This window comes from Zalophus californianus, chromosome 6 (assembly GCF_009762305.2).
Source record: "Zalophus californianus isolate mZalCal1 chromosome 6, mZalCal1.pri.v2, whole genome shotgun sequence".
Taxonomy (NCBI): domain Eukaryota; kingdom Metazoa; phylum Chordata; class Mammalia; order Carnivora; family Otariidae; genus Zalophus; species Zalophus californianus.
In genome coordinates, this window is record NC_045600.1 from 125078334 (window position 1) to 125094441 (window position 16108).

At 37.0% G+C, this 16108-nt stretch overlaps 1 protein-coding gene across 1 annotated transcript in view; it reads left to right on the top strand.

Annotated features, from left to right (window-relative positions):
* The window catches only part of TRPM1 (transient receptor potential cation channel subfamily M member 1), a 111884-nt gene extending 96368 nt beyond the window's left edge, over nucleotides 1-15516 (top strand). The window contains exon 30 of the mRNA XM_027570304.2: nucleotides 14244-15516. Within this exon, the coding sequence (XP_027426105.1) occupies nucleotides 14244-15516 (1273 nt within the window). The remainder of the gene's footprint in view (nucleotides 1-14243) is intronic.
* Nucleotides 15517-16108: the final 592 nt, after the last annotated feature.

The following is a 16108-nucleotide window of genomic DNA, read 5'->3' on the forward strand; positions in this document are numbered from 1 at the left end:
AATGAGAAAGCCAGAAGATTGAAGGCTTAAGTCTTGTTCTGTGTTTAGTCTTTCACATATAAAAACTCTGTAAGTAAGCACAACCAGGTTCCATCCTGAGTGTTCTCACTGTAATTACTAAACTTAAAAGGCAGCCTCATATGAAGAAGTAGATGGAAATTAAAATAGCTGGATATAAAATTTGGGCTGGATTAGACAAGTTTATGATCTGTAGACCTGGAATAAAATTACAGGGTAAGAAGAGTCTTAGAACTCAATATGGAACACCACGGAACCTTGAAACATGGGTTTCTTCAAGTATAAATTGGATCTAGTTGTTCCACTAACATTATGTTTTTAGGTTAACATTGAGCTCTATCATTAAGGAAAAATGTTCCCATATAATTTATAAGATGCCTTGCAGGTGAAGGGTAATGACTGCACATGAAAAGATAACTGCACCTAAAACAGGTTTTGGTAACTACCATACTACACAACTCCAAACATCTAAGTTCTGTCCTTAGAAAACACACACAGGGACTCTTACCATGAGATCATGAATCTGGACCTTATATTTAATAGATAAGAGCCTATGAAACTCAATAAAGTTATGCCGTATATAGGTATTCTCTTAAAAGTTACTACAAAAGTGCCACAAATTATATATTGTTGTATCTATTAGTTGAATGAAGTGCAAAACTTTATTTATAATGCTTTAACCAAAAAATGTGTTTTAATTAAGCTACTTTCAGGTTTAGTAGTATGATGTCCAAAACCAAATATCCTAAATAATAAATATATGAAGATACAGGTGAAAACATCTGGAGATTTGCAATCACACCTACTTCACATGGTCATGTTATTTTACACTTGCATAGCATTTACAGCTCACAGAGTGCTTTCATTTACACGATTTCACTTAATTCTCACAACACTATCATGCTACTTCTGTTGTTATTGCTGTTCTTGCTGATGTTGTTTATTGTCACTGGTGACAGATACATAATAAAGAAGGAGCTGGTGGAGCACTTCATCCCTAACATGAATATGGGCACATCTCAAACAGAATCCTGAAGTTGACAAAATGTTGATGCTAAACAGCCTTTCTTTTTTCTTGAAAACAAGCTAAAACAAAACGAGTCCTGATATGCAATGTCAGTTGTTAATCTGATACCATTGTCTGTAACTCTTTTAACTTACAAAACAAGTAGAATTATATATGTGCCAGATTTTGAGACTGATTAGGGCATTGGGATGTGGCCTTTTAATAGAAGACACTGTAGACCAATCTGTACTAATCTCTGAATCATCTTCAGATCGCATAAATCTTTTGCCTTTTACTAATCTCTGAATCAAACAGAGAGACATGTGAGGGGGACAAATACAACTATTATTAACTAGAACTGATAAAGCAGGTTAGGTTCTGGGTTGCCAGTGGTTTTAGTAGGAGGCACACATTAAGTAGTAAAAGGCAGTGGAAATATTGTCACAAATCAAGTGCACCTTAAATTCTATTCAAAAACAGGAGAATGATTACTTTAGGCCCGGCCAGTTTATAGATTTCACTTGGTTCTAGTTTCCTCTGACATAAAAGTCTAGCCCTCACAAATTGTTCTTCTGGCCTGCCAGTTGAAACTCAGGTGTTTGATAGTCAGAAAAATGGCCTTCATGCCCTTTCCAAAGTATTCTAAATGGAAGAATTTTTGCTGTGAAGTAAATGCTACCACAGTGCATGAGATGAAAACCTAGGGAAGCACACATGATGTGATGAGCACTGGGTGTTATACACAACTAATGAATCATTGAACATCATATAAAAAACTAATGATGTACTATACATTGGCTAATTGAATTTAAATTAAAAAAATTAAAACTAGTGAAGCTACTTATGTGATCTATATGTAAATCCAAACACAGAAATAATTACGAGAAGCCATGAATTCAAATTGGCAAAAATAGATAGCAGTAGATCTGGTAAGAAATCAGTATTTCAGTCTAAGAAAGTTCATTTGTATAACAAAAATACTTACCATCCAGAGGAATAGTCCCTTTAAGTCAAATACCAGTCATACTACAATAATAGTTATAAGTGATTTGACCAAATGATTTGAAATAGTCAAAAGCAAATATTGACCTCTTTTATAAAATGAATATTATTTTGAAAAATAATGAACAATGCAGTCATGGTAATCTAATTAAGTAATACTAGAAGCCAGGATAACAGCATAATTTTATATACAATGGCTGGGATCCCTGGCATCACCAAGGCAGTTTTCATTCCTCTGGTTCTACAAACATCAGAGGTAGGAAGTTCTAGAACAAATTTTCTCAAACTGAGGTCATCAAATGCCCTGGCATTTGGGGTTCTCAAGTTCTAGGAGAATTTTATTTTTCCATTTTGGTGATGATGGAATGTTTGTGAAGCAAATTTGAGGATGAAGAAGAAGATGAGACAGAAAGGGAGGATGGGGGCCAGATTCTGAAAAGTCTTGAATGTATATAAGAAACAGAAATCTTTTTTATAAGACTTTATTTATTTATTTGAGACAGAGAGAGAGAGAATGCTCACAAGCATGCGGGGGTGGGGAGGGGCAGAGGGAGAGGGAGAAGCAGGCTCCCCGCGGAGCAGGGAGCCCGGTGCGGGACTCGATCCCAGGACCCTGAGATCATGACCCGAGCCGAAGGCAGACACTTCACTGACTGAACCACCCAGGCGCCCCTAAGTTTTCCTTTTAACACACTCCTTGGTACCTAACATTGCAATAAATTTGGCTTTTAATCTTAAGTGTTATGAGAAGCTGCTGCTGTTGTTAAGCAAAGAATGATGTGATTGGGTACCTGTGTTATTGTTTTGGATTGGAACAAGAAGCCATTGGAGGCAAAGAGGTTATTCCTAACAAGTAATACTTTTTGCTTTATCACCCTGGGGTAAAATATGAGGTCATATCTCTTTTAATATTAAAGAAAATTATGCTGAGACCTCATCCTCCTTATTCCAGAAGTGTCCTCTTTCCCTTCCTACTGTTCCCCTAACTGAGTCAATTGTAGGAGATCCAGGGGTCTATTGAAGTCCCTACCTATTGCATCAAGAATCAAGAGGGTGGGACCAATTATTGCTTTTTGCTCTCTCTCTGTCCTCCTGCCACTTGGCCCTGGAAGATGTGGAAGTGCAGGGCAGAGTGGATTAATTAAAGCCCCAGATTTCTGATTGGAGGTTGGAAAGAAGGAGCTCCAGGGTACTGGAAACACAAAGCAGATTATAGAGAGGGATGAGCTGGGGAAAGTAACCCTATAAAGTTGCTTATGAACTTTAGAGCTCACCCCCAAACTGTATCTGTATGTGTATGTCTGTGCGTGTGTGCGCGCGTGTGTGTGTGCACGCGTGTGTGTGTGCACACGTGTGTGTGGGGGGGTTCTGCTCCTGATTAGTGTACCTAAAGCATTGAGAGCAACAAAGTGAACAAAAAAATGACAGAGTAAGGAACTCTTGGATCCCATCCCTCCATAAAACTGGCAAAACTTTCAGAATCAACCTTTTTATAAAGATGGAAATGAACCAACGGCTTGCAACAATTTGTGGAGTGCTTATTCAAGAAACACAGCTGAATCTTTTTTCTTTTTTTTTTTTAAGGTTTTATTTATTTATTTGAGAGAGAGAGAGAGAGAGCACATGCAGGGGGAGTGACAGGCAGAGGGAGAGGGAGAAGCAGACTCCCTGCTGACCAGGGAGCCTGATGTGGGGCTCAATCCCAGGAACTTGGGATCATGACCTGAGCTGAAGGCAGGTGCTTAACCGACCCAGGCACCCCTGAATCTTTTTTTTTCTTAAGTGAGCTTTGTGGTGTTTCAATTTACCTAGTCCCATCCCCCACTCCTCAGTTCAGTGGCATCCATGAAAATAACATTCTGAATTCCTGGTACCAGTGGAAGCAGAAAGGACCTCATCCACAAGAACTGTAATTCTCTGTCTTGACCCATCTGGTGACTCCCCGAAAGATTGGCTCATAAGACTTGTCTTAATTTCCCCTGACTTGGAACTGGCCCAGTGCTAAATCTGCTAGCTAGAGGTGGGGATGGGGAGAGGGGATTTGTCAAAAACATTTACAGGCAAATATTTTAGTTCCTACTCCCCAGGTGATAAATAACAGAATTGCGGCAAACGAGACTAACCAAAAAGCTTCAGAGAAAAGGTCGGGAAATGAGATATCCATAGGACTTTGAAAAGCTCTGACATACTCCTGGGAATCTAGAAGGCCATGTGCATGCATAGGGCTGTGCACATGCTCATAAAATACCTGAGAAGGCAGAAAGCGTCCAATTCTAGCTGACCTAAAGGCTCTGTGCAAACAGGAAGTGAAGGCTAAGACAAAGATACAAACTCTAGCTGAGTGTTGAAGATGTGCTTGCACAGAGCTCTTCAGCAAAGACTGGGAAATTTTTTTATTCCAGAGATTTAAGGAAATCTCTGTTCAATCATCAGCTGACCACTGAGCTAAAAGAACAGGATTTCAGTGACCACACACAACAAAGAATACAGGCTGTATAGAATCATTTCAGAAAAATTACTAAATAAGCAAAAACTACTACAGTATGAAGCAATAACAACAAACCCTGGGGAGGAGAGAGAATCTGACTTCCAGAGTTGCCATGCTATATTACTCAAAATGCCCAGTTTTAAATAAAAAGACATGCAAAGAAACAAGACAGTAAGGTCCATACCTAGGGAAAAGGCAATCAAAAAAAAAACTGGCCCTAATAAATCCCAGATATTGGACTTCCTGACAAAGTCAGAAAGTTTAAATCAGTTATTTTAAACACATTCAAAGAGCTAAAGAAAACCATCTGTAAAGATCTACAGGGAGGCATGAGAATGATGTCTTACCATATAGAGAATATGAATAAAGAGATAGAAATTATGTTTAAAAAGAGGAAGAAGTAGAAGAAGGAGGAGGGGGAGGAGAGGGAGAAGCATACAGGAATTCTGGAATTGGTAAAGTACAAGAACTGAGATGAAAATTTTACTATAGAGTCTCAAAATCAGATTTGAGCAGGTGGAAGAAAGAATCAGTGTACTTGAAGATAAATTGAGATTATCCAGTCTAAGGAAGAGAAATACAAAAGAATGAATGGAGTCTCAGAGATCTATGGAACACCATAAGCATAACAGCATACACATAATGGGAGTGCCAGAAGGAGACAAAAGAGAAAGTGACAGAAAATATCTGAAGAAATAAAGGCCAAAATTTTCCCAAATTTGATGAAAAATATGAATCTACACATACAAGAAATTTAATGAACTCCAAGTAAAATAAACTCAAAGACATCCACACTTATTCAAATCATATTCAAACTGTCATAAGCCAAAGGAAAAAAAATCTTGAAAGCAGCAAGAAGGAAGGAACTCATCACATACAAAACATCCTCAATAAAATAAAAGGCTGACCTCTCAATGGAAATCAGGGAGTCAGTAGGCAGTAAGATGAAATATTTAAAGTGCCAAGAGAAAAATACTATCAACCAAGAATACTATTCTAGCAAAACACTGTTTCAGAAAATGAGGGGAGAAATTAAGATTTTCCCAGATAGCAAAAACTGAAAGAATTTGTTGCTACTAGACCTGCCCTAGGAGAGATATTAAGAAGTCCTTTGGGCAGAAATGAAAGGTCACCAGACAGTAAGTAAAATCTACATGAAAAAGTAAAGAGCACTAGTAAAGGTAAATACATACATAAGTATAAAAGACATTATAAATGTATTTTTTGTTTATAACTTCTTTTTATTCTGTATATAATTTAAAAGATAACCACAGAAAGCAATAATTACAAGTCTATATTGATGGGCACAAAACATATAAAGATGTAATCTGTGACAACAGCGTAAAGTAGAGGAAGAAGGAATAAACTTTAAAAAAGCAAATTTTTGTACACTATTGAAATTAAATTGATATTAATCTGAATTACACTGTCATAAATTAAGATGTTCATTGTAGTCTCTAGGGCAACCACCAAGAAAATAACTCAAAAATATATAATAAAAGAAACGGAAAGGGAATTAAAAAGGTACACTAGAAAATGTCCATTTAACACAGAAGGAGGTAGTAATGGAGGAATTGAGCAAAAAAAGACATAAGACATGTGGAAAACAAATAGTAAAATGATAGGTGTAAATTCTTCCACATCAGGCTCCACTCTTAGTGGGGAGTCTGTTTGAGATCCCTTCTCCCTGTCCCTTTGCCCCTCCTCCCTCTCACTCTCTCTGTCTCTGTCTCTCTCTCTCTCTAAAATAAATAAGTCTTTAAAAATATTAGTATAGCTGTGGTGGGTATACTAATATCAGAAAAAATAGATTTTAAGACAAAAATTGTTATTAGAGACAAAAAAAGGACATTAAATTATGATAAAATGGTCAATCTATCAAGGAGATAGAATAATTATAAACACATATGCACCTAATAGCAGAGCCTCATAATATATGAAGCGGAAACTGACAGAATTAAAGGGAGAAACAGACAGTTCTACAATAATAGTTGGAGACTCTAATATCTCACTTGCATTAATAATAGGACAACTAGAAAGAAGGTAATAAAAACATAAAAGACTTGAATAATACTATATGCCAACTCAACCTAACAGAACACTACTCAACAACAGCAGAATATACATTCTTCTCAAGAGCATATGGAACATTATCCAGGATAGACCATATGTTAGACCATATAACAAATCTAAACAAATCTTTAAAAGATTGAAATTAATCAAAGTGTGTTCTCTGACCACACTGAAATAAGATGATAAATTAATAACAAAAGGAAATTTGGAAAATTCATGAATATATGAAAATTAAACTACACAGTCTTAAATAACCAATGAGTCAAAGAAGAAATCACAAGTGAAATTAGAAAGTACTTTGAGGTTTCACAACAGTGTGAATGTACTAAATGCCACTGAAATGTACATTTAAAAATAGTTGGGATGGTAAATTTTATATTATATGTATTTTACCACAATTTAACATTTTTTAAAGAGACAGAAAGAAAATACTTCATGAATAAAAATGAAAACACAACATAACCAAAACTTATACGATGCAGCAAAAGCGATACTCAAAATAATTATAACAGTAAACGCCTGTATTAAAAAAAGAAGAAAGATATCAAAGGCATTGAGTACTGAACTAATGAATAGACCACTTCCAAGGTCCCAAACTTGTTATAAAGAAGTTATAACAAAAATACATTACAAATCACTGGGCTGTACATACACAGGACAGATTCCAAAAGCACTGCCAAGTCTTTGAAAATTGAACTGAAATTGGATCACAACCCACAAAAATCATGGTGGAACTTGCAGCTTGAACCTAACTAGGTCAGTCAATTGCTAAAAGAAAAATATCAACATTTTTCATGGGATTTATACAAGACTCTGTCACATGACATAATATTCAAAATGTCCATGATATAATGTAAAATAATTTAGAATATGAAGAATTCAGAAAAATCCCAGTTTACCTGGTGAAAAAAAATCAATAAATGTCAGACCAAGATAGTGAAGATGTTTGAATTATTTGACAGACTTTATTTTTTTTAAGATTTTATTTATTTATTTGACAGAGAGAGACACAGCAAGAGAGGGAACAAAGCAGGGGGAGTGGGAGAGGGAGAAGCAGACTTCCCACTGAGCAGGGAGCCCCATGTGGGGCTCGATCCCAGGACACTAGGATCATGACCTGAGCCTGAAGGCAGACGCTTAACAACTGAGCTACTCAGGTATCCCTATTTGACAGACTTTAAAGCAACTGTTATAAAATTGCTTGAACAAAATTGCAAAGAATGTTGAAACTAATGGAAAAATAGAAAGTCTTAGAAAAAATAGAAGATATAAAGAAGAATCAATGAAAAGTTTAGAACTGAAAAATACAATAAATGAAATTAAAATTTCACTGGCTAGTTTCAATAGCATAATAGAGATGACAGAGGAAAGAATCTGTAAATTTGAAGATATATATATATATATATATATATAAAGAGAGAGAGAGAGAGAGATTTATCTATGTATCTATATGGATATATATATATCCATATAGATATATATATGTAGAAATTACCTAATTTGAGCAAAAGAGAGTAAGTAAACTGGGGGAAAAAAGGAACCTCATGGAATTATGGGACAATAACAAAAGGTGTAACACTGTGCCATCAGAGTCTCAGTAGGAGAAGAGAAAAAATGTGATGCAGAAAATAATATTTTAAGAAATAATAACTGAAAAATTCCCAAATTGGGTGAAAAACATAAACCTACACATTAAAGAAATTTAGCAAACAGCAAACAGGAATAACTCAAAGAAATCCACACCCAGGTACATGTTAGAATCTTCTGAAAACAAAAGACAAAAAAAAAAATTACAGCAGCCGGAGAAAAATGACACATTATTTATAGGGGAACAGCTATTGAAATAAGGGCAGATTTCTCATGAGGAACCAAGAAGGCCAGGAAAAAGCAGCATCATGGTTTTAAGGCTGAAAAAAGAACTGTCAACCCCAAAATTCTATATCCAACAAAAATTCTTCAGGAATGAATATGAAATAAAGACCTTCTTAGAGAATTCATTGTTAGCAGTTAGGCTCTAAAAGATTACCACAGGAGATTCTTCAGACAGAAGAACCTATACCAGAAGTAAACTTGGAACATCAGGAATGAAGGAATGTTGGGGTTTTCAATACGTGTCTATGTAATATCTAAGACAACCAAAGCATAAAGGGGTGGACAGAAAATGGACCTGTACGGTGGTAATGTTTTTACATCCAATTGAGGTGGTAAAATATTGATGCTAAGTAGACTGTGAAATGTTACTATCCACCTGGTAGTCCCTAGAACAACCACTATAAGATCTATATAGTAGATGATATTGTCATTGTCCAAATTATTTCTGAGACCAGCATGACACTGACACAAAAACCAAAGACAGAACTAGAAAAGAAAACTATAGATCTTATGATCATAGATATAAAACTTCACAACAAATATTACCAAGTTGAGTCTAGCCACAACCAGGTAGAGTTTGTCTTAGAAATGAAAGGATGTTCAACATTTGAAACTCCATGTAATCCACTACATTAACAGTTTAAAGAAAACATATGATAATATCAACTGGTGAAGAAAAAAAATATTTCCACAAAATTCAACATCCATTCCTGATTTTTTTAAAAAAGAAAGAATAAAATTAAATTAAAAACCAAAAAAACAGCAAAATTCTCAGCAGGAACAGAGAGGAACTTCCTCAATCTGATAAATGGCATTTATAAAAAAGCCACAGCTAACATGGTAAAAGACTGAATGATTTCTCCCCTAAAATTGAGAGCAAGGCAAGGATATCCACTCTACCACTGCTATTGAACAACATACTACAAGTCTTAAACTTCTGGAACTTAAACTTCTATAACTCTTCTAAAATTCAAAACTCAATAATATGGGAGAAAATGACCCAATTTTAAAAATGGGCAAAAGATGAAAATAGACACACCAGAGAAGACTTAAATTTGGCAAATAAGCGCATAAAAAGATGCTCAACATTATTACCTATTAGTGAAATGCAAATTAAAATCATGATGAGATAACTCTACACACATATTACAATAGTTAAAATAAAAACATACTGATAATACCAAGTGCCAACAAAGACACTGAGCTTGTGGAACTCTCCTACACCGCTGGTGGGACTATAAAATGGTGCAGCCACTCTGAAAAATGGTTTGGCAGTTTCTCATAAAGTTAAACATACACTTACTGTATTCTCTAGGTATGAAATGAAAACTTACTGGTTCAGCCACTATGAAAAACAATATGGAGTTTCCTCAAAAATTTAAAAATAGAACTACCAGATGATCCAGTAATTCTACTCCTGGGTACATATCCAAAGGAAATGAAAACAGGACATCCAAGAGATATATGTACTCCTATGTTTATTGCAGCATTATTTGGAATAGCCAAGATATGGAAACAACCCAAGTGTCCACAACAGATGAATGGATAAAGAAGACATGGTTTACATATACAATGGAATATTATTTAGCCACGAGAAAGAAGGAAACCCCGCCATTTGTGACAACATGGATGGATCTTGAGGACGTTATGCTTATGTGAAATAAGTCATACAGAGAAAGAGAAATGCTGTATGATCTCATGTCTATGTGGGATCAGAAAAAGCTAAAGTTCATAAAAACAGAGAGTAGAATGGTAGCTACCCAGGGGCTACCATGGGAATTGAGGATATGTTGTTTAAGGGTACAAACTTGCAACCAGTAGATAAATAAGTCCTGGAGATCTAATGTACCTCATAGTGGTTATAGTAAAAAATACTGTATTATTAACTTAAGCATTGCTGAAAGACTAGATCTTGGGGCACCTGGGTGGCTCAGCTGTTGGGTGTCTGCCTTCAGCTCAGGTCATGGTCCCGGGGTCCTGGGATTGAGCCCCACATCGGGCTCCCTGCTCAGTGGGAAGCCTGCTTCTCCCTCTCCCACTCCCCCTGCTTGTGTTCCTGCTCTCACTATCTCTCTCTCTGTCAAATAAATAAATAAAATCTTTAAAAAAAAAAAAGACTAGATCTTAATTATTCCCACCACAAAAAATAAAGGATAATTATGTGACATTATAAAGGTGTAAGCTGACACTACAGTGGTAATCATGTTACCCATATATAAATGTATCAACACATTTGACATCTTAAAGTTACACAATGGGTGATTCATATAACTGAAAACCGAAAGAAAAAAAAACAGTCAATTTACCGTATGAAAATTTCTAAAAGAAAAATTAAAAAAGGAAAATATGAAATTAGAAATATGACATGTGAGAAATATGTCTTTAAGAGCAAATCACTTAGCCTTAGAATACCTTTGTATTCTGTGGTATGCTGAAAAATATTTCACTCCATGCTGAAAGGAAAGCAGAATTAAGACTTATAAAGTAAGAAAGTTCATATTTTGCTATGAGCTCTATCAGAAATGACAGACTTCTCTTGTGTGTTTTCCTGCCACTCAGTATGTCAACAGATCTGGGACTCTTGTCAAAGTGTTTCCTAGCTAGCCTGTCCTTCTGCATCTGAAATCACTCCTTGTAGGGATGTCAAGATTTGTGAAATGTCTTAAGTAATTGAGGGAAGTCACAAAATATGGCTAGCATAGGAGATGGTTTCTTATCCATCCTTTTTGTTCATCATTTCAGATATAAGTGAACTTAAACTCATGTATTTCTTTCTTCTTTCACACATACTATAAAAACTCAGTACAGTGTCCCTTGATTTGGTATAACATTTAAACTTGGTTGTCTCCAACGCTGCAGCTGCTTACGGGCTTGAAATAAGCATCTGATCATTTTTCTTAATCTAAGCCACATTGTGAAACATCATCTCTTCCATAGTTTCAATTAAGGGAGTGGCAGTAGGAATGGGAGGAGATTTAGAGACACCCACAGAGGAGTCCTACCACGGGGCTTGGTAGTTTATTCAATGCAGGGGGTGGGGGGTTAGAGAAGTAGGGAGGCAGAGTGCAGTAAGGGAGACTTAAGGATCAGATGACTTTGCGATTTCCTTTTTATTTTATTTTTTATTGAAGTGTGTTTGACACAGAGTGTTACATTAGTGTCAGGTGTAGAATGGTGTTTTGACAACTCCGTACCTTATGCTATGCTCATTACTAATGTAGCTACCATCTGTCATTTCACAACACTAGTATAATACTACTGACTATATTCCCAATGCTGTACCTTTCATCTTATAACCTATTCTATAACCAGAGGCCTGCACCTCCCATTCCCTCCCCTTCACCCATTTTGCCCATCCTCCCTCCCTGTCCCCTCTGGTAACACCAGTTTGTTGTCTGTATTTAGGGGTCTGTTTCTGTTTTACTGTTTGTTCGTTCACATGTTTTGTTTTTTAGATTCCACATATGAGTGAAATCATAGGGTATTTGTTTTTCTCTGTCTGGCTTATTTCATTGAGCATAACACCCTCTAGGTCCATCCATGTTGTCACAAATAGCAAATTTCCTTTTTATGTATGAGTGGCTGGCCATGCTGTTATCTGAATAAGGTAATACAGGAAAAACATAGGCAGAGAATTATAAAAGATTTGAGAGGAGAGATATTTATCTATATTTTAAGAGTGTATTTAATTTTCAGAGTTTGCATTATCTCTTAATGTAGTATTTATTAAAGGCTCTCAAGTCTGACGTGACAGAGGATAGTGTGGATTTTAACACAAGGAATCATTGAGGGTAACAGATTTGAAGTAAGCAAGGAGGCATGACATTTAACAGAGAAAATCAAGTCTTACTTGAAGTAATGTAAATTAATAGCGAAAGTTCTGTTGGTCCCCAAAATGCAAGAGGAGAAAGAACCCTTAGAACATGTAGTATCTGTGGTACGGAAGTCAGGACTTCTCATACACAGTGAACTTGGTCCTCCCGGTGGCAAATTTCCAGGAAGCCAGACCCTTCCTGCTAAAATGATGTGGTTTCCTAGGGGACATATAAATAGTCTTTTCCCCACAAAAAAAGTTAAGAATAGAAGCCAAGGACCCTCCCACTCATCAGAGCGTGGCTGTCAATGTGGCCAACAGAAGCGCAGCTTGGCAAAAGCAGGGAAGGGTAAGCACAGAGGTAGCAGGGGGTGAGAAAAGCTCGGGAGACGGGGTCGGAGAGCAGAAACTTAGTGTAGAAAAGAGCAGCGGGTGCTCAGGAAGTAGGTAAGAGGAAATCCGGGAGAACAGGTGAAAGGATTTATAAGGATATGTAAGAAGGTAGCAAAGACCTGCTAGAAACAGACTCAGTGCAAACTGGGTGACCCTGGAGACTGCCGGTATGTTTCTAAGAAAAGATTGGAAGGTGGGAGAAAACCAAAGCATGACAGAATCAGACCCAAGTATTGGTCTTCACCCAGCGATGAACTTGCTGGAATGGCCCACCATACCACTGGTTCAGCGGGCCCAGAAGCTTCCAACTGGGAGCCGTGATCCCCATTGCCCAACCCCACCACGTCCTGGGGGGCAAATTCAACTTTTATTTATTTTTTTTAAGGTTTTTTTTTGTTGTTGTTGTTGTTTTTGAGAGAGAGAGAGCACACGCACACGTGAGTGCAGAATGAGGGAGAGAGAGAATCCCAAGCAGACTCCCTGCTGACTGTGAGCCTGAGGAGGGGCTCGATCTCATGACCCTGAGATCATGACCTGAGCCAGAATCAAGAGTCAGACCCTCAACCAACTGAGCCACACCGGGTGCCCTAAATTCAACTTTTAGAAGGCAGTGCTAGGTCCTGGGCATACCTCACTGCCTCTTAGAGTTACATTTCACAAACCAGCTGAAAAAATTCATATTGTACATATTCTTGAAATATAAAACATAGTCTATACCAGCAGGTTTTAGTTCAGACATTATGGTTTCATAAGTTGTTGCCTGATCTTCTAGGAGTTAAAAATCTAACAGCAGATATTTATAATCTACCATGGTCTTTTTTTAAACACCCATTAAGGGAATATTAATTATTAAGCATAATGAGCAATTTAAAGTTAGTGGTATTCTTCAGATAATTAAATGACCTTTTGTCCCTTAAGTAAACCGTCTGATAATCTGTACTTAATTACTAACAATTCGTCATTTGAATCCCCTGAACTTCAAATAAGGATTTTAATTAATTTTATCATCATAACAATTAATTGCTGACAGCGATAATCAAACCTCAAAAACCTAAGTGCTAGTATCTTCCTTTATTCTCAGAGGCAATGAGATGTACCAGCTAAGAGAAAAAGCTGGAGCAAATGCTAGAATAGATTGTGTGCATTCAAATTGTACAGCCCCACTGCTTACCAGTCATGTGACTTTGGGCAAATTATTTACACGATGACTTGATTTCCTCATTAAAATGGGGATGATGATAATAGTGCTTATCTCATAAGGCTGTTGTGAGGATTAAATCAGCCTAGAATAGTACCTCAGTAAGTACTTATTAATGAATACATAAGACACTTGGAGCCATGAATGGTAAATAGTACGCACTGTATGCATTAGTTAACTGTAATTCTATTACTTTCTAATACTCCTCACAGTCATTTTTAGTAGTTTGAAGTATGAAGTAGTACAAAGTTTGAAAACATGCCCAATGAGCTCCATGATTCTCAAAAGACCCGAAAATCACATAACAATAACATTATACTTTTGTTTTTAATATTTAGTTAATCTCAGCTTAATAAATCTATCCCTCTGTGTTCACCAGAGTTGAAAACATGTCAATGAGATTGGAAGAAATCAACGAAAGAGAAAATTTTATGAAAACTTCCCTGCAGACGGTTGACCTTCGACTTTCCCAGCTGGAGGAATTGTCTAACAGAATGGTGAATGCTCTTGAAAATCTCGCAGGAATTGACAAATCTGACCTGATACAGACACGGTCCCGAGCTTCTTCTGAATGTGATGCAACTTATCTTCTAAGACAAAGCAGTATCAATAGTGCCGATGGTTACAGCATGTATAGATACCATTTTAACGGAGAGGAGTTGCTCTATGAGGATGCTTCTCTCTCCATGCCACCAGGGACAGGATTCAGGAAAAAAGCCTGTTCCTTCCGAATGAAGGAAGAGAAGGAGTCAAAAATGCATCTGGTACCAGAGCGTCAGGGCAGTCTTCACCTTTTATCCAGCACTAGCCCACCAGCAACACCAGACTGCAGTGAACTTGCATTACACAGTGTCAAGAACTCTTCAGAGCTAACATTAGGTCCAGATATTGGGATTTCCGCCGAAGATGATGGAAGGCAGGCCGACTCTAAACGGGAAGAATCTGTTCCCCCAAGTGTAAATCAAACAGATACCATGCATGGACAGAACAAATCAGATTTTCAAAGCCCGCAGCTCACAGTGGAAACAACACAGATAGAAGGCACAATTTCCTATCCCCTGGAAGAAGCAAAGTTGACACGCTATCATCCTGATGAAACGTTCAGTGCTTTTAAAACAATGAAGTCCAGAAGTTTTGTATATTCCCGGGGACGAAAGCTGGTCAGTGGGGTTAACAATTGGAGCACAGAGTACAGTTCAATCATGGACCCAGCACGCCCCTCTACAGTTCAACAGTGGACGACAGAATGGAAATATCAAGTTCAAAAGATCACACGTTCTCGCAGTACCGACATTCCTTACATTGTGTCAGAAGCTGCAATGCAAGCCGAGCATAAAGAGCAATTCGCAGACACTGAAGATGAAAACTGTGTGTCTGAAAGAGTCCCTCAGATCTCTCGTTTATCTCTAGCTGTCACTGACAGAACTGAAAAGGAAAATTTACTGTCTGTGAAACCAGACCAAACTCTGGGATTCCCATCTTTAAGGTCAAAAAGTTTACACGGCCATCCTAGGAAAGCTAAAGCCAGTCAGGACAAACTAGACAGACCTGGACATGCCGGCAGCATAAGTAACTTAGCAGTTGTGTCTGGGATTACAACAGAAGAACAGAAGGCCAGGCAAGAGAAAACTTCCACAGAAACTCCAAGTTGACATGTTCTGTTTCTTTGACTTTTAAATCAAAACCATTGATGAATTCCATCTTGGTCATCTAAATATCATCAATTTCTGAAAACATTTCCATGAAAAATGTTTGGCAATTTGGACTTAAGATTTAAAATTGAATGCATTAAATGTAAAGTAATATTTTGCTAGCACATGTTAGGAAACTTAGGTTTTGTTTAGTTGGAGTAGGATCAGATGAAAGTGACAGTACTCCAGTTGAAATAAATCGCTTAATCAGTAAATGATTCTACAATCTCTTTATTTCTCTTTATTTCCGCCAGGTAGTCTAAGAAATGCCTTTGGGTGCCACCAATAGGTTACTAAAGGAGTAAACAGCTATGTAAAAAGAGAAATTAAAGAGAAAGCAAACATGAAAAAAAGAAGGGGGAGAAGAAAAACAAAATTGTGAGGTGCAAGAAGTAAGGAGTGGAAAGGAACCATCAGCATCATATTTTTTATGGGTTTTTGTTTTCTGTTTCAGTGTTTTTTGTTTTATAATTACACAGAGGAAACAAAAATACATGATTATATCAAAGATAACCCTGTAATAGTTTAGGGGGACCAGGAGTTTTGTTAATGT